This window comes from Passer montanus, unplaced genomic scaffold, assembly GCF_014805655.1.
Source record: "Passer montanus isolate IOZ18808 unplaced genomic scaffold, ASM1480565v1 scaffold26, whole genome shotgun sequence".
Lineage (NCBI taxonomy): Eukaryota > Metazoa > Chordata > Aves > Passeriformes > Passeridae > Passer > Passer montanus.
In genome coordinates, this window is record NW_024367261.1 from 349,864 (window position 1) to 377,197 (window position 27,334).

Here is a 27,334-nt window from a genome sequence, read left to right on the forward strand (position 1 = left end):
TTAAATATTTCTATTTATTTTTTCATTAATACAGTATTTCATTTCCCCCAGACAAATAAAAAGAATAATTCATAAGATATTTATTGAAGAGTTATCAAAAGAGAGATAGAGTGCTATAGAATCTCTTGCTTCCTTTAGAAGACAATCTGCTTTAGTATTATTCAGAAACATCACTGATGCCTACAGAATAATGAAGCTTTTTCCCCAACATCCATAATGGATCCAAGGCACATAACAGTGTATTAATTTTGGGAACCAGGTTTAACCTAGTACTCAGAACACAGATACACAATATGAAAAGGTATAAGAATTACTATTTGAAGAGGAAGTTTATTACTGATAAGGGCAGATTAGGCTACTGCCAGATGGTGAATTACTCTACTGGTGAAGGTCAGAGTTTTGATTTCTTCTGGAAGAAGCTGGCAATAGCATTTACACACTCATCAGACAACCACCTCTCCGTCAGCACTTCACACTCTCTACTGTTGACTGCATGGAGCTTCTCCTTCTCCATACTTCGTAACAGCTGCTTGGACACTGCCAAGGACTGAAGGAGAAAGAGAAGGAAAATTAGGAAAGCAAGTTTTCTTTTCTGTACTTTAGTGCTTCAGGAAATAATACAAAACCCACACTGGAATCTTAACCCAACTGCACTAGCAACAATCTCTCAGCTTTTAGTCAACCTTTTTGCTAGAAATACTTATTGCGTTTAATTCCCCAGACTGCTAATAAGGTGGAGAAGGCTCATAGGAAGCAAACCAGCAGTCCCATAAATGCTGATAATCAGGGTAGATGGGCAAAAGAAACAACCCATTAAACTGTCTGCACGGTCAAATGCCACCCACTTTATCAGCAGCTGGCACAGCTGTCTCTTCCTGTCCAAGGAAACACAAGACCACCATGACTTCAGTAGTCTTGCAAATCCTAAACTAGGGAGCAGGAACACTGAGTTCAGCAAAAATTAAAGCCACTCAGTGTCATCTTGAGTACTCACAGTGCACATACTATAATAATACTGCAGAACCAGTGGTAAAATTCTTAAATGTAAACTACTGCCAAAATAAAAAACCTAAAAGAAGCCACCCAAAGCACTCAGAGGCACTGCACAGGTGGATTAATCAGATAATTTGTAAGGCTTTTCAGCCACTGCATCTCTGTGGACAGTGCTCTGTCTTAGATGCAGACAAAGTAGAAAAGAAGGATATGATTCCCAGCAGCAGAGGGACAGATCTGCTTGAAGGAAAATATATTGAGCCTCATTATTTTGATTAAGGATGAAGTGAAACCAAGTGACAGGATAGGTCTGGCAGAAGAACTGGGAATGCTACAGGCTTACAAGGTGGAGAAAAATTAAAAATACTGACATTTTTTGGGAGGCTTGCATAAGCTTCTAATCTCGCCCAAACTTCCTTCTGAAAACTGCTGTCAGGGAAGACTTCAGTCACAAGTCCCTGGGCACAGGCTTCCGCTGCAGTCAGCTTTTTATTGAAAAGCAACATCTCACTTGCCTATATAAAAAAAAATAAAGTGTGATTCAACAAGACACAAGACTTGAGTTATCTGACAGAGAAGCTGCATGCTTCCACATCAATTCATTTTACTCTCTTGCTTGTTAATATCTGCCCTCTGAAAAGAACACAGAATAGATTATTATTATTATTATTATTATTGTAATTATTAAGGAACCTCCAGATACTGTCTACTTCAAAGGCCCTGCTTGAGCAGGCCTTACTCAGTCCCATCATCCAGGCCACAAAGAAGAGGTTAAGCAAGTTTCACACCCAGAATCAACCCCTGGGCTTCATCACTAGGGACTGGCCTACAGTTCCTACTGTTCACTAGGACTGTACATGTCTTTTTGAGCAGAGCTCCAAGGTTGCAATCTGAAATTACCTCGTCATAAATGTGTTTGTTCACTTTTGCAGTGATTCCAAGATTTCTAGAACATGTACTGGCAGGCTGTGTCTCACTGAACAGACTACTCTTGGTACTTGGATGTCTATGAAGCACTTGCTCTGCTCTTTATAGATTTAAACCCTGCTCAAAAAAATACATTATATTAATGCATGAAATAGAAGATAAGTATTTAAAACTACCCAGATTTTTTTCTGGGACAGCAAAAGAAGCAAAAATGCATTATGCTGTTCTAAAAAAAAAAAAAAAAGAAAAAGATTCTGCTGTCTCTTCATTTTTCAGGTTTTTGTTCCTTTTTTTTTCTTCTTTTTTTTTTCTTTTTACTATAAATTAGTTTCCTTGTTTCTAGAATAGACAGAGAAATTAAGAATATGGACAGAAGACCACACTTGCTGTCACAGTCAGAGGACACCAACACACGAAGGTCAGATGATCCAACAGGCAGTGCAGATATTCTTACCTTGGCCAAGCCCATCATTTTTGGGAACAGGTAAGAGGAACATCCTTCTGGGCTCTGCCCAAGTTGACTAAATGGGCTGTGAAAGGTAGCCTGGAAAAAAAAAAAGAGAACAAAATAAAGGAAACCTTAGATCAGACCACGGAATTGCAGTACTAGGACTTCATTTTCATTTTAAATCTTCTACTGAGACAGAGTTCACCAAACATAGCTGAACTATTGCCATAATAGCCTTCAAATACCATCTGGTAACACTGCTTCATCCTCTCAATGCACCCCAGAGCCAGCTTTGTATAACTCCATTTCCACATCCAACAACCCTATTGATGAGGTTACATTAATTGAATACAGCACTTAAAGAAACTAAAGGTTAAGTGCAAATTCTTTACAGAAAGGATGTTCATGCACATTTGCCTTAAATGTTATGAAATACATATTCCAAATAACTTATGAGGCAAAAACCACTTTTGCCCTTCTGAAGGCATACCAAGTTTATTCTTCTCCTGAAAAATTCAAGTCACTGAATCTTTTTTCACCACCAAATGTTAAGCAAATCTAAAAAAGAGCCTGTGCCAGAAATGCAGCAAGGAGTCATACAAAATAATACCATAATTACAAGTTAGAACTGAACAGTGAACAGTCTGTTAGAACAGAGAACAACCAACTTTGAGAAGGCTTCAATAAACTTGAAGGTAATAGGAAAATTGTCACAAAGGATAATCTAAGTGAAAGGCTAGGTTAGATCCTACAGAAATCCTCTAAGAACTCTTACCAAGGGTTCAAGCAAAAGCTGTCCCAGTGCAGGTAGGAAGGTACTAGCAGACACTAAATAATGAGCTTGCCATGGACTTTAAACACAAATATACAGAAAGTGAAAACTACGTCAGATAATAAGTATGCAACTAATAAAATCATGCAGAGATTTAGAAAAAACACAAGGCAAAAATAAGATGCATTTGTCAATGATTATATATACAAAGTAAAAGGAAGTTAAAGTATGAATTTCAAGCCATTAAAGAAAGAAGGATAATATTAACAGGACAAGACATTTCATGTGTATTTGGATTAAACTTTAACTAAATCTATGCTAACTTATGGCTATAAGGAGATTATGCGTTGAGGCCAAGTGACTAGACTTCCAATACTCTTTATAAAATTGAGAGGTATGAGTAGTAAGATACTACTGATGAACAAGTTAAAGTTTGTTGGGAATAATTTGGTATGCAGCATGTGATACGCAACAGGGAAAACTGTTTTACTGGCAACTTTGAAGTAAGGGATCCAGGTGTTAGATCAGATCACAAGTATGTAAACCAAATAACACAGTGGGATGTCAAACGAGAAATACAGCCTGCAGAATGTGGAGAAGTTCTTCTGCTCCATTTCATGTTCAGTAAGACACAAGTTGGAGTGATGTGTCTGGCTTGTACCACTATGCTTAAACAGACTCAGAGCAATTGGAAGGAGTCCGGAGGGTTGTGACTGCAGGCCACATGAGGAAAAGCTGAACAAATGGCAGCTGTTCAGCTCAAAACATGGAAAAGGTAAAACTGAGATCTATTTAATAGGCTAAGTACACTGATATAATCATGCAGAGAGCTAAGGTTATTCCAAGGGAGGATGAATATAGACTGTTCTTTAAAATGAGAAACAAGGAAAAATAGGTTCACCCTGTAGTAAAAAAAGATCAGATGAGAGGGGTGAAAGAGGGAGAAGCCAACATTTTTCTAGTAAAAAAGAGATCTATGGGCTATAACTGACTGAATAAATCATGCACATTATACAAGCATATGTCAGGAGGAACACAGTCATCAGTGATCTGTAATTAATTACTTCAGCCAGTTCCTGAACTTCCATTCCATAACAAACTGCTGTTCCACCTTTCACACCTAAAAAGGGCCTTACAAACATCATTTCACACCAGCTTAGAAGAGGGGCTCTTAGAAAAGAGCCTCTAAGCTGGAGTCAGTAACTTGATAAGTATAACTACAGCATGGGAAATTCCATGCATGCTAACCACTGGCTGATGCACCCCTGTGCTGGTTTTTAATATAGGTAGCTGTTCCTTGATGTCATATACAAAGCCTTCAGACTTTTCTGAAGTGTTCTTTTCTTTCAGATTACCCCAAATCAAATAGTATTTAATACAGAAAGAGGCTTTAAGACTGTCTTGGGATAGGCCATGTAATACACTTACCCTGTCAGAAGCATAAACAACGTCACACAAAGCAAGCACTGTTACACAGATTCCAATAGCTGGGCCATTTACCACTGCAATCAGTGGTTTAGGAAAATCAATAAAATGAGCCACAAACTCTCTAGAGAGAAGGGAAAACAGAAGATGCAAGATGTAAGAGACACACCTCAAGTGTTTTTCATCCAATATAAACAAATTACAAAACACGTAATTAGACACTGCATAACAAAACCCATGAGCTAGATGGAAACTATGTAATGTATGGGTTTTGAGCCTTTCAGAAATGAATTATGACAAAATAAGAACTATTTGAAACAGCTGCTTTTCCTTACCAACTAAGAATCAAACATGTACATGTCAGCAGAGCTTTCCTAGTTCCTGTGATCAAGTTACAGAAGTGTTTTCCTCTTCAGCTACAGTTGCTGAATACAGTGCACTGACAAGAGCCCTCTGTCTAACACATCCATCCCAACTCCACCCATGGGATAGCAATTCCCTTCACAGACTCTGCTCTGCAGTGGAGCCCCAACAGGCACCAACACTGTGGTGCTACCTCAACACAGAATTCCCTAGTGCTCTTCTGCACACATTTGAGAAACAGCATTTTGTTTCATCTGACAGCTGCTTCTCCATCCAAGAGGTGCAAAATGCATTCTGAAAATGAAACATTTTCCAGAAGAGAACAGTGTTGTAAGAACTCCATTTCTCTGGCATCTCTGTGCATTGGCTGCAGTGAAGCACTGTGCCTGTGTAATAGTAACAGCCCAACAAACATCAGGCTTCTCACAAGAACAAGGCTAAAGACCATAAAGCACACGAGACCCTGCATTGTGCTGAACACCCTACAAACACCACAGGCTGGAACACTCGCCGATACCACTGAGTATAACATCTTCACAACAGGCTCACGCTGCATCATTATCACTTTGAGGGGCAGCTGTGATCCACAGACAGCTCACCTAAGTAAAAGCTGCAAAACTGAGTACTTTACTTGCAGTTCATCTTTAAAACATAAACCAAAACCACTGATTTTCTGCGTATTTTCGCTTTTTCACCAACTGTAAGTGCCTAAGGAAACAATCCAATTTGCAAGCATCTCTCAGATGCAACTATCACATACAGAAGTAAAAGAGAAGACAAAATCTGCTGAAGTAAGGGGAAAAAAAAGCAGACCCTTATGTGAGATGATATCCTAGATCTACTTGGCCTTAAAAAATAAATTAATTTAACAGGTAAATTAAAACTTAAAGGCAGAACCAAGATCCCAGAATTACTGGGCAATTTTGAACAAGCTCATCACACCTGTCTCTGTTCAAAGAAGTTGGCCAGTGAAGGTCTTCTGGCAAGTCCTGCTAGTTAAACACTACTGGATATCAAAAACCCCATGATTTTTTCCTATACAGTTAAAATAATATTTTTGTCATTTTACCTGAATGTACTTTGGGGTCTAAACAAGGAAATCAAGTCTTTAGCATCACTGTACTTAAAAAGACTTCTAATATTAATCTATTTCATACAACTAATACCACTTCCTCCCACACAATCTTTGTGTTTATGAACATGGTGAGCCCTTAGATAGAGTCACCTAAACAGATGAATCGGGGTCTCTGCTCTTGTTTTCTAACAATGCCTACAAATTATATTTTTTCCCATTACAGTAACTTATGTACATATGAAACAGAGATGTTCTACTTGAGTAATACTGCTCCATCTTTTGCCATCTTCTCCATTTCACCAGGCTGGACATTAGTGAAATTATTCAGATCATTTCCACTACTGTAGTAGTCTCCATTTCCTGCAGAGAACACATAGGAGTAAATGCACCAATGGTTTCTGAGTAGGAAAGAGAAGAGAAGCTTTCACTTATCACATTTGCAAAATAATTTCATCCTGAGTGTCTAATAACATTAAGTAATTAGTGGGATTTTCTGAAAATATACACAGTATCTTAAAGAACATCTAGGGTTTAAATACATGTTTTGACTGTCAATTTGTTGAAAAAAAATCAGTAAAAGCCAAAGAATGCTAGCTGTGAAATATTTGATGGGGAAAATTAATTTTTTTTTCTGTAACTGTCAGATGGAAAAAAAAATTTTATTTGTTTCCCTGCACACTTCCTTAGGGATTTTTTCTGTTAATTTGCAACCATTCAAACAATTATATGTGAGAAACTTTTTTTTTTAAACAGGACAATGGAAATGTAAGTTGATGCATCTCCCTTCACCCACCTTCAAACTGATGAAGAAATCAAAATGAGACAGAATAACCTATTTAATATATGGTAGAGTTTCACATTTTTATGATCTATTTAGAAAAAGGCACAGCAGTGCCTAAGGATAAGACTGACAGCACTGCACTGACATCACTGTACTGGAAGATGGATTCTTCAGTAAGAAACAGATAAGCTGGTATTCAATGTATAAGCCAATTTGAGGCACTATCAAAAAAACCAAGAAGCATTTAAAAGCTGACTACTGCATGACTCAATTGCCTCAATCACCCTATATTTCATGAGGACATTCACAGGATGGGACCTACTTCACACTGCAGTGCTCTTATTCACTGTGTGAAAAGGAACAGGAAGGTTTTGCAGAGGTGTTTGCTGTTGACTCACAGCTATATAATGTGTTAGACTTTCTAGCTTCAGTTGTGTGAATCGCCTTTCTTATCTTGTAAGAGCTGTGGTGCACAGTCATTGCTACAGAAAGGAAATCCAGCATCCTGGGAATGGGAACCAGGTGCTGGTAAAACAGACAGTGGAGAAGAATTTGCAAAGAATTACCTCAGAGTAAACAGGTTCTAGCCCAAATTCACCTTGAATTCACACTACTTAGCTGCCAGCCAAAACTCAAGTTTTGGCTAATTTCCTAAAAAGACACTTTTCTGTTGCTAGACAGGCAGCAACTCAAAAGTAATAAAGCCTTTAGGAGTATTCCATATCCATCTTCTCAGGTGAGAAAGATGTTTTGATGTAACAGCAAGCTTGCTTGAGAATTTAAAACACCAGCTTAAAGAAAATTTGCCAAAACACTTTGGAAAACAGAGGAAAGGATTTCCTCACTTAATTTTACCTTAGTCTAAACACAGGTAGGTATTTCATGTCACTACTGTACCTTGGTATAATATAAAACATACCAGTAATAACTGCTATGGTGGAGTCATTTTTTCCAGCTTCTTCAAGCGCTTTGATGATTTCTCTGTACATCTGCATAAAAGGAAAATCAACAAAGTACAAATGTGATGCTGCACAAGAATGTAAAAATGGGATTGACACTGACAACAAGGAACTCAAGAGACAGATTAGCTATAATCCTTTTAACTACTGAAAAATTTGTCATGCACAGAAAGTTTGGTATTACATGTGAAGTACTTCAGACCATAAAGACACACGCTTGCAATACTGAAAACTTGCAGTGAAAATCTAAAGGACAAAATAAGGTCCTTTGGAAAAACAAGCACTGATGGGAAAGAGCCAATTTCAATACAGCATTTTAAGTGGACAAAATAACCCTAAAGAATCAGCAGCAGTGGGGTGAAGACCCTGCTCTTGTATTTCTGCAGTTGTGAACCAGGATGATGGTGATGCTTCCAACAGGATGGACTTACTCATGAAGATAACTGTGGGAAACAGAAGATCACCTACAAACACGTGCAGCAGCAGTGAGCCAAAGGCTGCACAAATGCTTTGCTGTACTCAACACGGCAGTCAAATCTTGCATCCAAAACACAGGCCAGTCTTCCTGCAGTTTGCTATTTTAATTTAGTCTAGACCACAATCCTATATTAAGTTTGAATGAAATCAAGGGACACAGAAAAGCCTTCTCTGTAAAATTTTAACTGAAAGATTTAATTTTGTACTGGATATTTATTCTTTAGGTTGTTGTTGGATCCCTCACAAAGGTCAGACCACTGTGCTTCAGTCAGTTCTGTTGAACCTGTAGTAAGGACCCTTTAAAGATTAAAGTAGCTTCTTCAGAAAGAACAAAATCATTAATTCTCCCAAGTTAATTTCTCTACCTGATGGTTGATGGCATTTTTCCTATCAGGTCGGTTAAACATTATCTTTGTGATATTGTTTTTGGTAGTAACTATTAATGTTTCATAGCCATCGTGTCTGCCCTCTTCTGGAGGAGCCTTTTCCTTCTGGCTAGCAGATTCTGCAGAGACTAGACTTGAAACAAGTTCAGCATATTTCTGTCTAGCATCATCCTGTAATAAAAGAAAAGAAATTTAAAAATAGGGACGAAAAAACAAAGGAGAAAAAAAAGGGAAAAAAACCTTAAAAAGTAAGAAGAAAGCAACACACACAAGATTACGAAAAGCTAAAATTGAAATCAGTTACAGTACTAATAAAATGGGTATCTGGGTGGAGAGGGAGGGGAAGGTGACTGCTTCAGGACAAAAGAAAATTTAAATCTCCATTATAACATATTCCAGTTACGGGGGGAGAGGAGGGGAACATGTTGTATTTGAACACTGCAGAACATGCTTCAAGTCACCTTAAAGGCAGCAGCAATAGATTCACAAAATAAAAGTGCACAGACGCTGGGATGATGACATTTATTTTGCTGGAAGAGTGCTCCCATCCCTGATTAAGATTACCAGAGAGACCTTTGTCATATTCCCAGCATTTATACATTTCTATGGATCCTTTGTTTCTGCTTTCCAGTCAGACATTTCTCTAACAAGAGTTTTTATTTTAGAATATGTGTGGCTGAAAATAAGATCACTGAAATGGATCTTCTGGCATTTTAAAATTGCTTGAAGACAATAGTTTTTATTTAGCACTAACATGACACACAGAAGCCTAAAGAATCCTTTCTCCCTATTTCTAAAGTAAGCAGCGATTTAGAAGAATTTTAAGTACTTGGTTGTTACAACTTATTGGCTTGAAAAGGTAACATACTTCGAACAGTTCTATAATCCATAATGAGTAGCACAACAAATTGTCTATCCACTCTAACTTGAGGAGCCAATTCTTCTCCTTAAGTATTTCTTGACTACTCCTAAAAGCTGCAGGGCCATCTCAAAAATAACCCTAAAACCTTAAGCTAAACAAAATATCAAAATGCACCCCAAAAAACCCAAAGAAGAGCAATATCTTATATTAATGAGATTACACAACCATGTTTTCTTTAAAAAAAAAAAGAAAAATATAAAACCCCTCCTCTATATTAAAGAATCTTTTTGACTGAGCTCAGCTACAACTACTGAGCAGCAGGCCTAATCCAGCACTGACACAGATGATTTGAAAAGCTTGTTTCCTTCATTTAATAGCAGCTGAGGAAACCATGGCAGCTCTATGTAGCCAGACTTATTAAAGCCTGCATGAAAAAGGAATGCTTATGTATCTCTGCATCTTGATTCTCCCTGCTTGCTTCACTTGACTTCTCTAAAGGTTATGGAAGTTAATAAAAATATCAAGATATATTGAGAAAAAAAGAATGAAGAGAGGCTCTCAATACACCAATTTTTTTCTAGTCTTTTAGTCAACAGCATAAGAGACTGACTTTTTACAATGGCAAAGTTATGAATATGCTGAATTCAGAGATTTGTGTTTTGTTGTAAGAACTGGAAGCTCAATCCATCTTTCTTAAATAGCAGAGCAGAATTGTGTAATGCAAAAAGCCATTATTCTCATTGGAAGCCACCACCTAAGATCTCTTACACAGATACAAGCTGGCAGTAATAATCTAGAACGAGGCTTACGCACTAAAAAAAAAATCTCCAAACACTGAAGCAGTGAAGTGATTGAGGAATACAGTAGGAAACATTTTGATGGCTGAAGCAGAGATGCTCAACTAGCAGCTAATATTTTTAGTCATCATCCACTCACTTAAAGACCAGGCACTTCAAGGTAGAGTAATCTACAAAGTATATAAGTGAAATTATGGGTTTTGTCACCTGAGACAAATTGCCAAGAGAGTTCCAGGCATCCCACTTGGCTTTCTTGACGAAGTCCAGCATACCTGGTTTTGGAGCATTGCAGGGACCTTCAGTAGCCTGAAAAGAGAGAGAAACAGACTTATTTAAACCTTTGATTAAAGTTCAGATGATTTGGTAGAAAAGATGATGACTGTTCTGAATACTTATCTGATCAGGATACAGAATTCAACTCTGAGAGAGAAGGCTGGACAGTATTCTGACAGTTCACATACTGTGAGGTTTTCAGTGTCTGCTATTTCCAATATTGTATTTGGCTTCTAGAAGCACCTAACCAATATGAGAGACTGGTTTCCAAAACCCCCATGCATGTTAAGTTCTCCTCCTGCAAAAACTGTGAAAATTTTATACTTATAAAGAATGTTAAAGACTTGTTACCTGTGTGAAGAGACCTTTGAATAGGAACTATTAATTTGCATCTTACTACAAAGTTGGCCCTGCTATGAGCAAGGGCATTGGACCCGCTGAACTGCAAGAGTCTGAGCTACCCTGAAGTATTCCATGTTCAGTTTTCCTGAAGAAAAATAAACTACTAGGAAAAAATATTTCAAGTGTGAGGCAGGAAAAAAAGTGAGAAAGAGAGGCAGGCAGGCAGGCAGGCAGGCAGGCAGGCAGGCAGGAAGGAAGGAAGGGAAGGAAGGAAGGAAGGAAGGAAGGAAGTAAGGCATTTATGAGCTCACTATTATTAATCAATAAAGCTACCTGAAACCATCAGCTGTCTTTAAAGTTTTTTCAATTACTTACTGATTGCCTTCCTCAACATAAGTCACAGCCTGTATTGACCCTGCAGTCAATCATGATCCAGAAATACTTCACTAAATACCAATACAAGCCCTGCTATGGGCATAAAGTTATTTCTGCAAAGGTCTCTTTTCATGCTGTGGTACAGAATAACCTTCACTTGAACTGTGGAGGAACATTTCCTTGAATTGAAAATAAACAAACAAAAAGCCCCATACAAAACCTACAATGACCATACTAAAAAAAAAGAGGAAAAAACCTCAGAAATCAACTTTCAAATGTCAACACCATTATACTATATGCCCAGATGACTGTAGGTACAAGAAATTTAAGAGGAAGCATTCAGCCTACTCTTTTTTTCCTAGGCATAAGCCATTTTCCAAAGCTGAATCAATATTACTATATGGAAGGCAATACACAATGGATGCAATTTTGCTCTATTTCTTTGAATAAATGTTCTACTGAAAGCATGAAAAAAACAGGTTTGGTTTCCCTCAGAATTTAGGTTTTAAGAGGCTGACATAAGAAAACAATCTGAGCACATAAAATGAGGAGCTTGCTAACACACAATAGATTTGTACAGCCAGTATTTTAAATTAATTTTACAGGCCCATCCCCTCAGGTTATAACTGCTCCTTACCAAACAAAATAAATCAAGTCATGCCTACCTGTTTAAACAGGGCATAGAGTTTCAACTTAGTTTCATTCCCAGGATCTTTTTTCAAAAGCTTCAGCTGTTCTTGAGCCTTCTGGAAGTCCTTCTGGCTGACCTGCATGGTGGCTGCAGTCATGTGCAGGTGAATCGCTGGAACGCAAACAGCTTGTGTTGGCCTGGGAGTAAGTGGGGAAAAAAAAAATCCCATTACTTCATTTTTGTGAAAGACTAGAGGAGAAACAAATACACTGCTTTTTAAGACATTTAAAGTAACCGTGAAACATTACACACAACACTAATCAAAACAACAACAAGAAGAAAGATATTACAAGTCACAAGAAAGCTGCTTTAGAAGTTTGCTTTTGCTGCAATATAATTAACCTTTGGAAAGTATTAATTTTTATTAATTATTTAAATCTCATTCCCTTATACTCAGCACCTTGAATAATGCATTCAGTTCTGGGTCCTTCACTATAAGACACACATTTTGGTGCTGGAATGTGTCCAAAGAAGGGAACAAAGCTGGCAAGAGGTCTGGGGCACAAATCCTATGAGGAGCAACTGAGGGAGCTGGGATTTTTTAGCCTGGAGGAAAGGATGCTCAGAGGGACCCTGTCACTCTCAACTGTCTGGAAGCGAGGTGTAGCTGGGTGGGAGTTGGACTCTTCTCACAAGTAACATCTGACAGGATGAGAGGGAACAGCTTCAAGTTGCACCAGTGCAAGTTTAGATTGGCAAAGAAAATCCTCCTAATATCCAGATGGGTGGTCAGGCATTGGAAGAGACTGCCCAGGGAAGTGGTGGAGCCAGGAGGTATTTAAAAGATGTGTCTATCTGGCGACATGGTTTAGTGCTGGACTTAGCAGTACTGGGTTAATGGACTTGATGATCCCAAAAGGCCCTTTCCAACCTAAATGGTTCTATGATTAGCAGCTTTGTACGTCCATTAATTGAGTATGCAGCCTGGCTGCTCTTCATGATCTTTTCAAGTGTGTGTGCTTCTAGTTAGAAACATTTGAATTTGAAAGTCTGCTTCTCCTTTCAGGGCAGCACAAGTGAAGACTAATTTCAATATGTACTTTGGAAAAGGACTGTAAGTAAACCAGCTTGTAGACACTTGAGAAAAAGAAAGGCAGTCAAAATATTCTGGGAGAACAAGTTCCCACCAGAAAAAGACAGTTCCATCAAAACCTCCCCCAAAGGTAGCAAATCTAACCCAATTCTATAATACTTCATAAAAGCAGGTTTTTCTTCAGTAAAGTTTGGACTCAAAAGCCAAGAAGTCTTACAATTTTGATTTATTTCAAGAGGGCAAAAGCATGTTGTCACAGCTTTTTTTTTTTTTGTTAAATTGCAATATAATTACGCATTTTTACTATTTTTAAAATATTTGCAGTTTATGTATGAACCTTTCTTCTCTATTCTAGTAAAAAGATAAAAGGCCCAACTTTCCCTGTTCTAACTTACAGACATACCTGTCATGTTAGAACATCATATATGATAGATTTTATAATCAGTCTCATTTGAAAAATTAATGAATATCTCAAATGGAAACTGACAGAATGTTTAATCAATGTAATGTTAATATTTCAGTTCCTGGACAAAAATTTAAAAATCATGTAAATTCTGCCTTTTTATACACATCTAATGAGAATGTAAAAGATGTTCTATTGCCTATCTCAAAAATATCTTCATTGCTCTTATTTCCTAAAGAAAATTTATTTTCTGCTGAAAGCCTAAAAGTTGCAGGCAAAAAGCATGAAGAATGTGAACTGTTCCCCATTAATTTTATTTCTCTTTAAATGTATGTAGCTAGATGATGTCTTGCAAAAATATTTGTAAGACCTACTGCTTTTATGTCCTATTACAGCTCTTCTTTGTTAATAAAATCAAAGTTCTGATATTTTGGAAATACCAAGTTTGAACGACAGACATGGAAAGAGTATTTTTTCTTTTACACAGAACTTCTTTCAAAGTAAAAGAATTTCAAAATTTGCTTCAAAACTTTATGCCAGTAGCAAGAAATCTATCTGAACAATACAAAATAGAACAAGCTATCAGAAAAGGCTGCAGGAACAGAAAGTCCTTTTACTTAAACTGATCAGCTGTAAGCCTTTATTGAGATAGCAGTGCACCCAGACAAACACGGGGTAAACAACTCTCACTGTAACCAGCATTCAAGCTGGTGTGTTCAGAAGACTCTGACAGAGTTTAACAACTTCATCCCTTAAACAGCCAGGAGGTTATTTAGTCAACTTGTGGACTTCATTTCCAGCATCAAAAAAATACCTTCAACCGGAAAAAGTGCACCTAAATGGATACAGACACAAGATTTTCAACACTGCATCTCTCTCCTGGAGTCCCAGAACATGACACTTTCAGTTCTTATTCCCAAATGTGTTTTTAAAGCCACATTAACAGGAAGAAAAAATGAGAGTGCTGGAAGAGTAGTTGTTTGGTTTGGTTTGGCTTTTTTTCCCTTCAATTTTGCTAGCTATCTTTGGAATTACTGGAATGCTACTATCCCCAAGATGATCTGTGTATCTGCTACAAATTTTCTTGTCAGTCTAGGAAGTGACTGGGGTAGATCTGATGTTTAAAAATGGAGATTTGGCTTTACACCATGTTTGACAATCTGGATTTTACTCTAGCCTGGCTGTGGTCAGTATCATAAAAAGGCTTTAAGAATCTCTTTTATATACAACTTGATAATGATCATAAATTAACAAATGTTGAGGATGAGTAGCTGGGGAGAGGAGGATGCCATAGCAGCTGGTGTGAAGGAATGAATACACATATGTATGGTTAAGGTTGCTTTGATTTGAGTTTCTTTGCATTTAGCAGGTCACAGTTCTCTTCCCTATTAAGGATGCAAAGTAGAGAAGTTAGAAGATGATGAGAAAACAGTTAGGTGAACCAAAAAAATTTGGCTGGGGAAAAGTGGAATGATTTTTCAGTAAGTTCAGGCTCAGAAGAACTTTGCTGTTTGGTTATATTCACTTTTTGCTTCTTAGTTAAATGTTTGGGTAAAATTGTTATCTATCCACTTCAAATACTTCATCTTTCATTCTTCTTTTCCTCCTTACCTACTGATTTGTAATAGGAAATTGTGCAACCTAGGTGTTTATTAAAGTCTGTTTAAAAGAAAAGGCCTTTTATCTTTCATTCTCCCTTGCTGCTTGTAGCTCAGTTCTCTGCAGGACATTGATGATTCACCCCATTCCTTCCGCCTTCTGATCTCCACAGACATTTCCTACACATCAGAGATGCTCATCAATTCTCAACACACTAAGGCTAAGCTGATTACTATGATTTCTCTATTAAAATAACAACAAAGGATGAAAACACAAAGGAAATATCAATTTATTTCACAATTCATTCCTCTTGGGCAGGACTTCATTCTTCAGAGGCACACACAAACAGCAAGTAAGAAAGCCCCTCAATCCCAAGTAGATCACCCAGAGTGAGGAGATGACAGCTCTCAGCATGCACAGCAGCACTGCCACCTCTGTCACTGCACAGAGCTGCCATGCCACAGTCCCAAGGACAGAGGATCAGGAGAGGCTGCTGCAGTACAGTGTGCAACAGCTTGCTCTCTCCATCTGCTGCTCCCTTGCTGTGACACTGAGTCCTTCCTAGTCACTCACTGAGCAAATCCATGCCGCACTTCAGCAGCCACACAAGACTTTGTGGAAACCACGCAAGGCAGGCACAGAGCCTGGAACCCGACATACAGGCTTTTAATCCAAGCAGAAAAAGAAGCCTATGAAAGACAACCAAAAACGCCTCTGTATTTCTCTTTCTCATCTACTCACTGCAACAAAGAGAAATCATTTCCTTCACAAAGCTTCCTGTTTATTGCCCTGCACCCAGAGCCTAGTTAGCTGCCACTGTCCCACTGCTACAGATTACCTTCACTGCAGAGGCACCCACAGAAGAGTGGTGAGGGCTGGGCAACCTCCCCCAGCTGGGTAAAAAGCCAGCTCCCACCAGAGAGACAGCAGGAAGATGAGTCACAACTTGACAGTGCAGTCAGAGTCCATGACAAACGCCTGTGCTCTCCTGCAAGACCAGTCACTGGGGACTTCGTAAGTTGTATACTCTGAAAAAAGAAATAAATCCTGAGCATCACTGTCTGAACCTGAAACATGCAGGTTGACAACCATTTTGTATTTATTCCCATGGTTCAGACATCTCTTTGCTGCCATTCAGTCATTCAGGATACCTTGGAGGCTCATCATTCATCCTATTCACTATACCTGCTCACTTAAATGTCCCTTATTGCAATAAACATTCAAATGTCTCTTAAATTTATGACTGCAGTTACACTGAAAGTAATTTCTCACTGTTTATATTATTCACAAAAAGATTGCAGAGCCTGTTAAAGGCAGGCTCTCACTTCTGTGTAGTTCTGTCCCTTGCATAAGGACTTTAGGAGAGTTAAAAAATGCCAACATTTTGTAAAATACTGACTGCTCACTTTCTGACTTTTAAAGCAACTCAGCAGTTTGCTCATAAAGATTAAACAGAAATCAAAAGATCTCTCTGCATAGGAAACATCAGACACACTTAGCAGAAGAAAGGGATAGATATACCTGAAATCTATCTTCCATTTACTTAGTACAAGTTTTCTTTTAAACATTAGTAGATCCTGGGGAAATAAAGCACATAGAAAAGCAGTTAAAAATCCTATTAGGATTAAAAGCAGTGGGTGGTGCTAGATACACATGGGTTTAAAACTCCTGACAGAAATGGAAAACACTCTTTTTACATTACTTTAAGTAGCTTCAGGGAGACAAGCAAGAAAAAGAACAGGAAGTGTTAGAAGCAAGAAGCACATTAAACTATCACTTGGATGAATCCTGCAACATCTTTTGTCCATTGCATGCAATACTTCAGATCATGTGTACAACACCCCTTCTTTGCCATGATCTCAAGGTGCTGTTATTTTTTTCCATTGCTCTTTCCACACTTTCCTCATGCAGAACAGTAAAGGGCGAGGCAACCACCCCTTGCCATTTCCCACACACAGTTTTGCAGAACCATAAAGTGGCACTGTTTCTGCTCTATTCACTATTTCTTTCCATCTCAAGAGAAAATTACACAAAATACTGGTTTGCTGGTGCTGTTTAAAGAGTTATATGGGTTGGTTTTTGTTGGTTTTGTTTTGTTTGTTTTTTTATTTTAGTTATGACACAAAGCAATCAATTCCCACAAACCTCAAGGTGCTCAGTGTTTGGTTGTAACCTAAAACAAGTTCTGACTGCATGCCTCTCCTGAATCCCTGCAAAGAAGAGACAGCACACATTTCCCAGTCCAACCCACACCTGATTTGCAGGTGCCAGCGCTGCTCTTAGAGACTGCTGTGAAGTCACGCAGGAGGACAGCAACCAAATCAGACCTCCTTGCTCCCTGTCCTGCTGTGGGGACACATCCATCCACAAAGCAGAACCACACGTGCTCCCTGCCAAGGTCACTGGGGCAGTCCTTGCCTGCTGGTGCCTGGACAGTACCACTACAAACAGTTTCAGGCTTCATTCCGCTTCTTTCAGCAGCACTTCTCTCACTTTGATCCTCCCTTAAAATTTTCCTGATTTTTCTCCCCAGAGGGGAATAGGGATCTGGAGATGGAATAGCAACCTCGGATCATTAGTTCAGCTACATCACAGGGCGCAGGAGCAGAGCTGCTGGGAAAGTTTGTCACCACTGAATATTGTAGCAATTGTTAGGAAATGAGGAGTGTGAGGGACATAGAAACCTGTATTTAAACTGTAACTATGAAAAAATGAGTGAACCATCTGAAAAAGAATGACTTAAGTCTGACTTGACACACCAACTTCTCTCATTCCCCCACTAAGCCTTCATATCAGAATCTCTAACAAGATTTTTAAAAAGAAAGTTTAAATACCAAATAATTATGACAATGAGCAAAGCATTAGCAGTACCATGCTTCCTTGGTAACCAGGAAAATAATATTTATCATTTTCCATATTCACTTGCAGTATTTTCTGCACACAGTAAATTTAAGGATGCACTTCACTTTATTTTGCTGACAAGAGGAAGCTATTGTCTATGCTGTTAACATAGAAATGATTAGAAAATTTTAATCTGCAGGTTCCCCAAGTTATCATTCATCATGCCATTCATTATAATCTATTGAAACCAAACAGATAATAATGTAACATTAAGGACTCATAAATTTTTTACATAGTCCAAGCACTTATACGGCAATATTAGAGCTTTCCCCATACTGCTTAAAGTGGAGAGGGCTCATTTCTGCCATGTCTCCAGTTATTCTCCCCATACACACTACCTAGACCTGAGCTGGAAAAAAGAGGCACCTGAAAATGCTAAAGCAAACTGAGATCCTGTGGCATATTTGGAACATTCATTGCTCTTTTGCTGTTGGAAAAATAAAGGAGAGCTATGGAGAGTGCAGATGGTAAATCTACAGATACATCCTTTGTAGTTTCTTCTGGCTGTAGAAGAAAAACAAACCCTTCTTTGTTTATGCTGTTCCCAAAGTCATTCAGATCATTTAACTATACACACCTCTCACCATGTACTCTTTTCAGACTTTTTTTACTTTTCTTTCTATTGAATTACTTTATAATGTGTGCCTATCAAATCAATGATGCCTGCTGCTGCTCTTAAACTTTTAGCTGCAAAGCACTCTTCCTTTAAGTTGCATAGACAGATTTTCTTACAAACAGGAGTTGTGTATAATATTAAAAGAAACGTCAGTTTGACAATTTTTTTCACTAACAAAGGTAAATTGCTCCACATTTTTATTTCTAGGTCTGTCCTTTCAAGTATCTTCTCTTATACTGGGAAATGTGGAGTAAGCACTTGGAGAAGGGACGTGGTGAGAGAGGGGGTGCATGGTACTCCAGCTGGGGTTAAACCACCACAGTCCTTTTTGATGCCCAATGTGGGGCACAAAGGGTTGAAATAACAACAGATCTGACCACAGCATGTTAGAACAAATCTGTTAAAAGCATTTAATAAATTAGCTTAATAGTTGCTGGTTACAATGTTCTTCCATTTGCTCAGAGTTCTGCACGTGTGCTCACAGTCTTTGTTCCATCCAAGGGGTCTTATCAGCATCAAAGTTATTGTCTAAAAATCAATGCATTTGGTTCATTTGGGGAAATACCAAGTTTTATTAACCTTGGTGACACCATGAAGGAGTTGATGACTCAGTAGACAGAACTCCAGTCTCCCTAAAAAATCCTCAAGATGTAAAAAAAAAAGGAAACAACTATCCCTTGCTGTTCCATCAGCATAGTCCCTGGTAGTACCCCACTATATCACATAACTATATTTAGTTATGGAGTAACCAAAATTTATTGCTCTTAGGCAATAAGAATGTTTCTAGTGTTCTCGTATTTCCAATGTATCTTAACAGTAGAAAACATCAGTTCAAATACTCTAAAAACAATTTATTTACTGCTACATTAACAAACAGAAAGAAATGTAAGCCAAATTATTTTCCCCTTTATATTAGAATGTTTCAAGAGTTGTTCTAAACACAAGTTTGGTGTATAAATCCTTATCAGCTTTTATTATTTTACACTCCTACACTGTTTTGACATACAAAAACTAGAGGATAATTATGTGTCTGTTGGCAAATTGAAGTGCTGAATCACTGTTGTTTAGTGCAAGCAACTCAGCTGTGTTTGATAGTTTCTTTTTCAATATTAAAGAATAGCTAAGAATGAAGGCTCTAGATTACCATTCACTGAGATATGAAGTGATCTGATCTTTGTGCTCTATACATGAACAGTTTTGTTTTATTTTATTTATGCCCTCATCACAGCTGCTAAGAGGGACACTAGGATCATCTCCTGAAATCTCCACAAGAACTCTCTCTTTCCAACAGATTTAAGTTGACTGGACATGATGAATGACTAAATAATGAGAGAACCTCCTGTATATGCTCAGTCCATGTAAGACATCTCTAAAAGCAGGAAGATTTACCGACAGAAACACACTTCAAAGTTAAAAATAAGAACGTTAGCAAAAAAAATACAGAGCTGTAATACTCATACATGTGACATTTGCTGAGAATCACTGAGTTTATTGCAGCATTTGGAGAGCAGCAAACTCAAATACATTCCTTACACATCATTATCTAAGATGACTTAACAAAAAGTTATGAACAAATAATCAAAATCAATTTTGATTTGACTTGCAGGGACAAATCTTCTCAAAATCAATGGAGAAAGGAAAATGCCATTTTGATTTGACTTGCAGGGACAAATCTTGTTGGCTGTATGGAGAGCAAGAAAATGTATACCTTAATATTAATGGCTTATGACCAACACAGGTAGGTTTCTTGACAATGATACAACCAGCTCCTGCAGCTTCCACCCACATCAGAACACCCACTGACACTCCTCACAGTGCAGCTGAATCAGTGAAACAAAAATTTTGTCTGAGGCTTACTTTCTCTCCTGAATCCATGACACCTAGATAGAATAAGGGTGGACAAAAAGAATACTGAACAAAGCAGTAGCAAAGCGGCATTTGCCAATGGCTTATCCTGCTCAAATCTAGATCTTTTTCAGACAGCTTAGAATTAAACACTTTAGGTCTAAACACAAAGTAGCACACTGTTCTTGGTTTTTGTCAGTATTTCCAGCACCCACAATCAAACAGACCAACAGGTTGTCTTTAAAGACCTGGGGCGATTTATTCAACAATCAGATAATCTGAAATGGAAATTACACACATACCAAGGGACTTCATGTCATGTCTTACTAAGACAGTGTAAAAAGCTGAAATTATAGCATTTAGAAGGCTGCACCTAAAGCAGCAGCTCCCAAGAAAGAGGTCAGAGGACTGTATTGAATTTGCCATTTCTAAGTGGGGATGTAACACAGGCAGAGTCAAACTAGCTTTTGCTATCATTGTAGAGATCATGAAGAGTTATTGATCTGGGAAAGAGACGGATAACTTGGAAGTTCCTCCTCTGAATAAAAGGGTGTTTCATCTGGCTTTGTACTGGCAATTAAGAAAAGTAACACAAAACCAAACAGACTCTTTTGTTTCAGAAACAGGCTGACTATACTGACATGTTTGAAGCTGTAAGAATTTTACAAGCATGTGTATCATGGTATGAAATGACATCATATTTGAAATTTAAAATTTACCCTGTTTAATGGTTAGCTTTAAGGACCAATTTATTCAAGAATTGTTGGCCGTTCTATAAGCTAAATAACTTTTACACCAGACCTTATGCCAGAAAAAATATTATCAGAACACCATACAAGAAAAACAGTAGCCCCCCTCTTCGGAGGGCCAAAGAATCAGCAAAGAATCCATATAACACAATATTTCTAATCCTCAATAAATAATTTTTATACATAATTAAGAATGGAATCTCTTCTACTCAAGACTGGTGAGGCTACACCTGGATTACTGCATCCAGTCCTTTGTTCCATAGTATAAGAATCATGGTCATACTGGAAAGAGACAAGAAAAGAACCACAAAGACTGAGCATCTCACGTATGAAGAGAGTCCCAGAGAACTGGGATTGTTCAGAAAGCTGTGTTCCACAACAATTCATCCTCAGGCTTTCCAGACACCTTGGCTTGATATTAGCTAAGAACTGTGAAATCCAGCTCAACTACATACAGCTTGCTGCTCTGGGACACATTTTGTCGATTTTAACTGCTGTGTGTATTTCCATCCAAGACAGTTTAAGATCATGCTTACATAAGGACAGAAGTTTACTAAGACACTTTTCTGGAAAATTATCCAATCACCTCACCACTACCTTTTGTCTTTTAAGTTGCATTGGTAAACCAGCATGAGCAAACAAGATGTAGTAACCCCTGCAATTAACATAAGTATTTGCAGAGAAAGCCTCCCATTAAGAGATTTAGTTGTTCATTTTGTTGTTCATTCCTTTGACTTGTTTAAACCCAATATTCAAAACACAGTGGATTAGTTTATTCCAATGGCTATGTTTCAGAAACCTGGCCCTTAAAGAAAAAGAGAAATTCAAGATCCATTGGTGGTATGAAGAAACTTTCTAAAAGACTCTTAAAGTTATCTTAAAAATGCTAGGGGAAGCTGATTTTACCAGTATTTTGCAAAAACTTACTGCAAAAGTCAAATAGCACAAGACTTCAAGAAATGAAACAAGGTGGTTTCTTTAATATATAAAACAAACAAAAAAAATTTCTACTTGAAAGGTAAGAAAAGTATGATGAGCTCTCTAAACTTCCTATTGACTTGCACCAAGACAGAAAAGACTAAGCTTAGGGAAAAAATAGGTTTAAAATCAAGGCACGTATATTCTTTGCTTGCTTTTCTGGTAGCCAGGCAAGGGTCTGTAACCCACGTAACTCAAACACAAACACCAACTATAACTACAGATCTGACTTACCAAAAGGAAGTTTGCAAAGATAAGCATGGTTATCTTGAGCAGGAGGAGCAGAGTACCAGAGTAATACAGAATCAAGCACAAGCCAAGAAGAGCTGATAGATGGAAATCTGTCACAGAAAAAGATGTTGGTTGATAGGGAAAAGCAAAGAGCTGAGCAAGGCTCACTAGTGCAGCCTGAAATACAGCACCAAGAGGCACAACTCAGAGAGAGAGAAACCAAAATGCAAGAGCCTGTTTAAGACAGCATCAGGGAGTAAAAAACATACTCCATAGGGCTTTCCTGGTGTAGGATCACGGTCTGTGTTTTGTGCCTAAGACACAACCCTTGTATGTGGACACATTTCCCATGTCAGTGAGCCAGGATGCATTCCCATTCAACTGCTAGTGAGAGGGGAAGTTGGCAGGCAGGCGTTTGGGAGGCTGCAGGACATCTGCTGCCTACACCTCGCTGAGATCAGGAGGGAGACAAGACCCCACTCACCTACATCTGGGGAAAAGTTTCAGGCATAAAAGCAACTTCTACTGCCAGCACCAGAGGTTTTGGTACAGACCCCCAGGAGACACAGGAGCGTTTGCAAACAGGGTTTTATGGATATAGTCTGATTTATTACTTGATAGCAACACTGCAAAAATCCAGTCTTACTCCTTGCAAAGGGACTTGGATTAGGGATGTCAGCGGACATTAGGAAAGAAAAGGAAAGCTGCTACAATACAGAAATAGGGCCTGGTGGGGGGGAAAGGGGGTGAAGAGGCAATAGTGCCCTTTTTGCTCAGCCAGTATGAGAACATCAGAACAAAGCTCCTAAAATTTATATGTCCATACCTAACCACAACTATCTGAATAGGATTGACAGAAAGGACTAGACATTTCCTACCAGGGATACAAGGCAGACTCTCTCTGAGGTCAGTTAGGTTCTCATGGCCAAACCTGGAAAAAAGAAACAGAACAGAAAAGGGGACCAGACTTTCTGGTCACCTCCAGGATGGCAGCAGCCTCAAAGATGTTTTCCACAAGGCAAGGCTTACATGTCCTCTGGGTGTACTGGCATCCACAGTTCTCCTCAAATGCAGGAAACTTTATTGCATGTCTGTAGCAGTGGAAAAATGTATTCACATGCTCCTCACATATTAAAAAGAACCAAACACAAACCTGTGATGCAGGTGATACATCATTAACAGCAATCAAGAAACTTTTTCAGGGAATGACCTAGAATACTGAACGGCTCCTAAGAAGGAGGGTCCTGAGCACAATCATTTGATGAGACAAGAAATAGTCTCAGCTGCAAGAGATCAGTTCTTTCTCAGCCCTCAGTGGAGCAGCTTCCTTATAAGAGCAGTTTCATGGCAAAGCAAAGCCTCTGGGCCCTAAAGACCCAGGACTTTATATCCCACTGGCTTTGTGGAAAGCAAGGCAGAAAAGAGACATAGCTCTTTTCTGTGGGTCTGTAGGTCTGCAGTCAGAGAGAGGGAAAGGAAAAGATGGAATGGTTACCATGTCCTGATTTGTCATAAATCTATTAAAGGGTGCTTGAAATGATTACTAACAAATTCAACTGCACTACCAAGTAAAGAATAAGCAATTCAGGGAGCAGGACTCCCAGGCAGAAGTACAAAAAGGCTGCAGAGACTGAATAAGGACTGTTGTGCATTGTGGTGGAACACCTGAACTCCTGCCATGTGGGTGGGCTGTAAGCATCCAGATGTCTTGTCATGAGATGATAAGCAGATGCCAAGAAGAGATTTGGAATGCTTCTCAAGGGACAGATGGAAGTGAACTTGAACTCGTAAGACTGTTGCCTTCCAAGCTGAAAACCAGATAGTGTAGTGGAGATTTACAGTGAGGAGGAAGTATTCCAGGCACAGGGAGAGGCCAACAAGGCTACAGAAGCAAGGAGATGCCAACAGGGTAGGAGAAAATTAACTGGCTTTCAATTCACTTTACTTAAAGACTAGCATTTAATAGTGCTCCTATGAAAAAGGCTTTTCTGAGAAATAAAATACCTCACGGGAAATTGGTCTTCAACAAGATCTGACCTCCTTTAAAGTTGCTGAAATACCAAGGAACACACTGGGAAGTTTGGGTGTGACTATGTTACTGCCTGGGTTTGACCAGGACAGAGCTCTTGGAGAAAGTCTCTGCACTGCTGCCAACTCCACGCCCCCAGGTTGTGCTTGGCACATAAAAGTCAGATCCCTTTTAAACTACATAAAACTGGGAGACGTCACTCAGCCACTGACAGGCATTCAGCGGTGGGATCGCACTACAACTAGCCCAAAGGAAACCCCCAAAACAAGGACAGCACAGATGGAGGTTTCCCAGCAGCATGCCCACTGGTCTGACCTGCCCTAAGTGCAGCTATGGCTTCACAGCAGTGGTGCTGTGGGGTCCCAACCTCAAAGATCTGAGTGCAAAGACTGTCAAATGCATACAGCCCCAGTAAGACTCTTCTGAATGTGCATTCATGTCAGCATCCCCCCTCCTCAGACGATTTTAAACTTGAAATATTATGAATTGCAACAGGGCAGCACAAGAAGAGCCTGTGGAACTCACAGTTCCATGTCTGAAAGAATTATAAATGTCTTGCTCAGAAAAACAAACCAAAATAAAGCAAGAGCAATTCCTGCATTTTGCCTTTATATTTGTACAAGTCTTTCTCTTTCAGTGTTCCAATTCTTTTTTTCCAAGTTTAGACTGCAAAAAATGCTTCCTAAATTCACTGGCACAGCAATATTGCCAGTGTCTTTGATAAAATTCTGCCTGCATACTGCTACGACAGAAAATAAGGCTCACCTTTCTGGTGCTCCAGCATTATAAAAATTGCACTATTTTTCTTTATTATATCTGATTAAATACTAAAAACATGAACCCATTATTAATACTGATTTATGAACTGCTGTCTCAGATAGAATCTTGCTGTTTCAAATACATCTGACTCCAGCAGCCTAATGATGATCAGCAGGCCAGTCTTTTATGTATTTTTCCAATTTAAAACTGCTTTCCCTCACTCTCACTGTAACAACTTAGCTACATTAAATTAATATTATTTAGCTTGCCCAGAGGGTTCTTTTTTTGAAATGAGGGCAGAAGTCACACAATTCTCTTTGTTTCTTCCTCTGTCTTATGATGTTCATGTACTTACTTCAAATAAGTTCTTACAAAGCTTTGGGTGAAAAAAATTACAATTTAATGCACAAATGTCTTACAGTCTTCTGGTTAAGAAGTGCTCATGCCTAACAGACATTTTTGGATACTTGAGTAAAAGCATTTCATTTATGAAAGTATGCATTATACCAGTCAAACCTGAATGTTGTAACCAATTCAGAGTATCACAAATCTTTAAATCTATTGGTATGACAATGTCTGCTTCACTACTCTAGTTAGGAACTTGTTTACCAAGTATACTTAACATACCTTGCTTTTTCTTGAGTATTAAGCTATTTTTGATTGGAAGAGGAAATTCTATGAATTGGCATACTTTATGATTCTTATTCATATACAAGACACTTCATAGTGGAATTTCCAATATAGCCATTTTCAATAAAAATGTGTATCACACAATTCCAAGTATTATTGCAACTCAAGCCATCCCTTCTGCTTTCCACTGCCCAGCTAACTCTGAAGGTGCACAGCTGCTGCAGGGCACGCTCCTGCACGTGACACTTTATTTGGAAAGAGCTTAAAGGCAACATGTAATAAATAAAGGTGCAGAAGATACTGCATGGTTATCTGGAAAGCCAGAACAGTCTTAGCAAGGAGGCCTAATTAGCTGGACACACAATTAAGCTTGGTTCTGTCAAGGCCAGGCTGGATGGGTCTGATTAACCTGGTCCAGTGGAAGGTGTCCCTGTCCCTGGCACAAGAGTTGGAAATAGATTAACTTTAAGGTCCCTTCTAACCCAAGCCATTTATAATTACATGATCTATAGTTAGATTAACTTTAAGGTCTCTTCTAACCCAAGCCATTTATAATTACATGATCTATAGGCCTGAAAAAATAAAATACAGAAATCAAGAAAAGGCCCAAACACACACACTCTTTTTACACACTTCAGTACGGTTTCGGACACCGCACCCCCAGCCTAACCAACAATGTTTCTGGTGGTGAAATGTTCGCCTCAGGAAAGCATCAAACAGATTTCCCACTTCCACGCTGTGTTCAAACACTTCCAGGTGGTTTGTACGGCCTTTAGCACAAAGAGATCTCCCCCGTTTTTGGGATGAGAGCGGCGCCCGGCCCGGTGCACTGCGGCCGGGGCCGGCCAGCCCGGCTCAAGCAGCGGCACGGGCGCCCGCGCCGCGAGGGGCCCCGCCGGGCAGCCCCGGAGCGATCGCACCCACCTCGTCCCGCAGGGCAGCCGCCAGCACAGCCTCCGGACGAAGGTCAGGGCCGGGGACGCCATAACCAGGGGAAAGGAAGGCGGGAGGGGGAGGAGACGGCAAACCCCGCCCCGGGCATGGATCGCCGCCTCCATGGCCGCGGAGAGGGCGGCCTGAGGGCGGCCTGAGGGCGGGGCTGCGCCGGGGTTGGGGCCGAGCTCTGCCCGGTCGCTAAATGCAGGGGAGCCCTGCTATGTGCGGTAGTGCTCGGGAGCTGTGTCCGGGAATGACAGAATCATTGAGGTCGGAAAAGACCTCTGAGATCACCGAGTCCAGCCTATGACCGAGCACCACCTTGTCAGCTAGACCATGGCACCGAGTGAACTAGCTGAACTTCGTGCAGTTGTTTCTTGAATGCCTCCAGGGATTGTGATGCCACCACCTCCCTGCACAGCCCATTCCAATGTCTTCACTTTTTCCGTGAAGAAATTCTTCATAATGGCCAGCCTGAAGCTTTGCTGGTGCAGCTTGAGGCTGCGTCCTCTCATTCTGTCGCTGGTTGTCTGGCAGAAAAGGCTGATCCCGCCTGGCTTCAACCTCAGTTGTAGAGAGTGGTAAGGTCACCCTTGAGTCTCCCTCTCGCCAGGCGAAACACCTCTAGCTCCCAAAGTACTGATAATAAATGATGGAGAGCAGCTTAGCGCACCAGCTC

The 27,334-nt window shown here is 39.4% G+C and overlaps 1 protein-coding gene across 3 annotated transcripts; it reads right to left on the reverse strand.

The window, feature by feature from the left end:
- ECI2 (enoyl-CoA delta isomerase 2) lies at positions 1–26,779 on the reverse strand. 3 transcript variants are annotated; one of them, XM_039712127.1, is made up of 12 exons: positions 26,644–26,699; positions 16,503–16,558; positions 15,820–16,009; positions 11,921–12,083; positions 10,473–10,571; positions 8,586–8,777; positions 7,704–7,773; positions 6,261–6,363; positions 4,569–4,689; positions 2,375–2,464; positions 1,365–1,508; positions 1–547 (listed from the first exon to the last, which is right to left on the reverse strand). In XM_039712127.1, exons 4-12 carry the CDS (start codon positions 12,041–12,043, stop codon positions 392–394), a joined length of 1,098 nt encoding a protein of 365 aa, XP_039568061.1. In that variant the 5' UTR covers positions 12,044–12,083; positions 15,820–16,009; positions 16,503–16,558; positions 26,644–26,699; the 3' UTR covers positions 1–391. The 3 variants fall into 3 exon arrangements, with proteins under 3 accessions (XP_039568061.1, XP_039568060.1, XP_039568059.1); XM_039712126.1 differs by lacking the exon at positions 16,503–16,558 and having other exon boundaries at positions 26,644–26,770; XM_039712125.1 differs by lacking the exons at positions 15,820–16,009; positions 16,503–16,558 and having other exon boundaries at positions 26,644–26,779.
- Between the last annotated feature and the right edge of the window lie 555 nt (positions 26,780–27,334).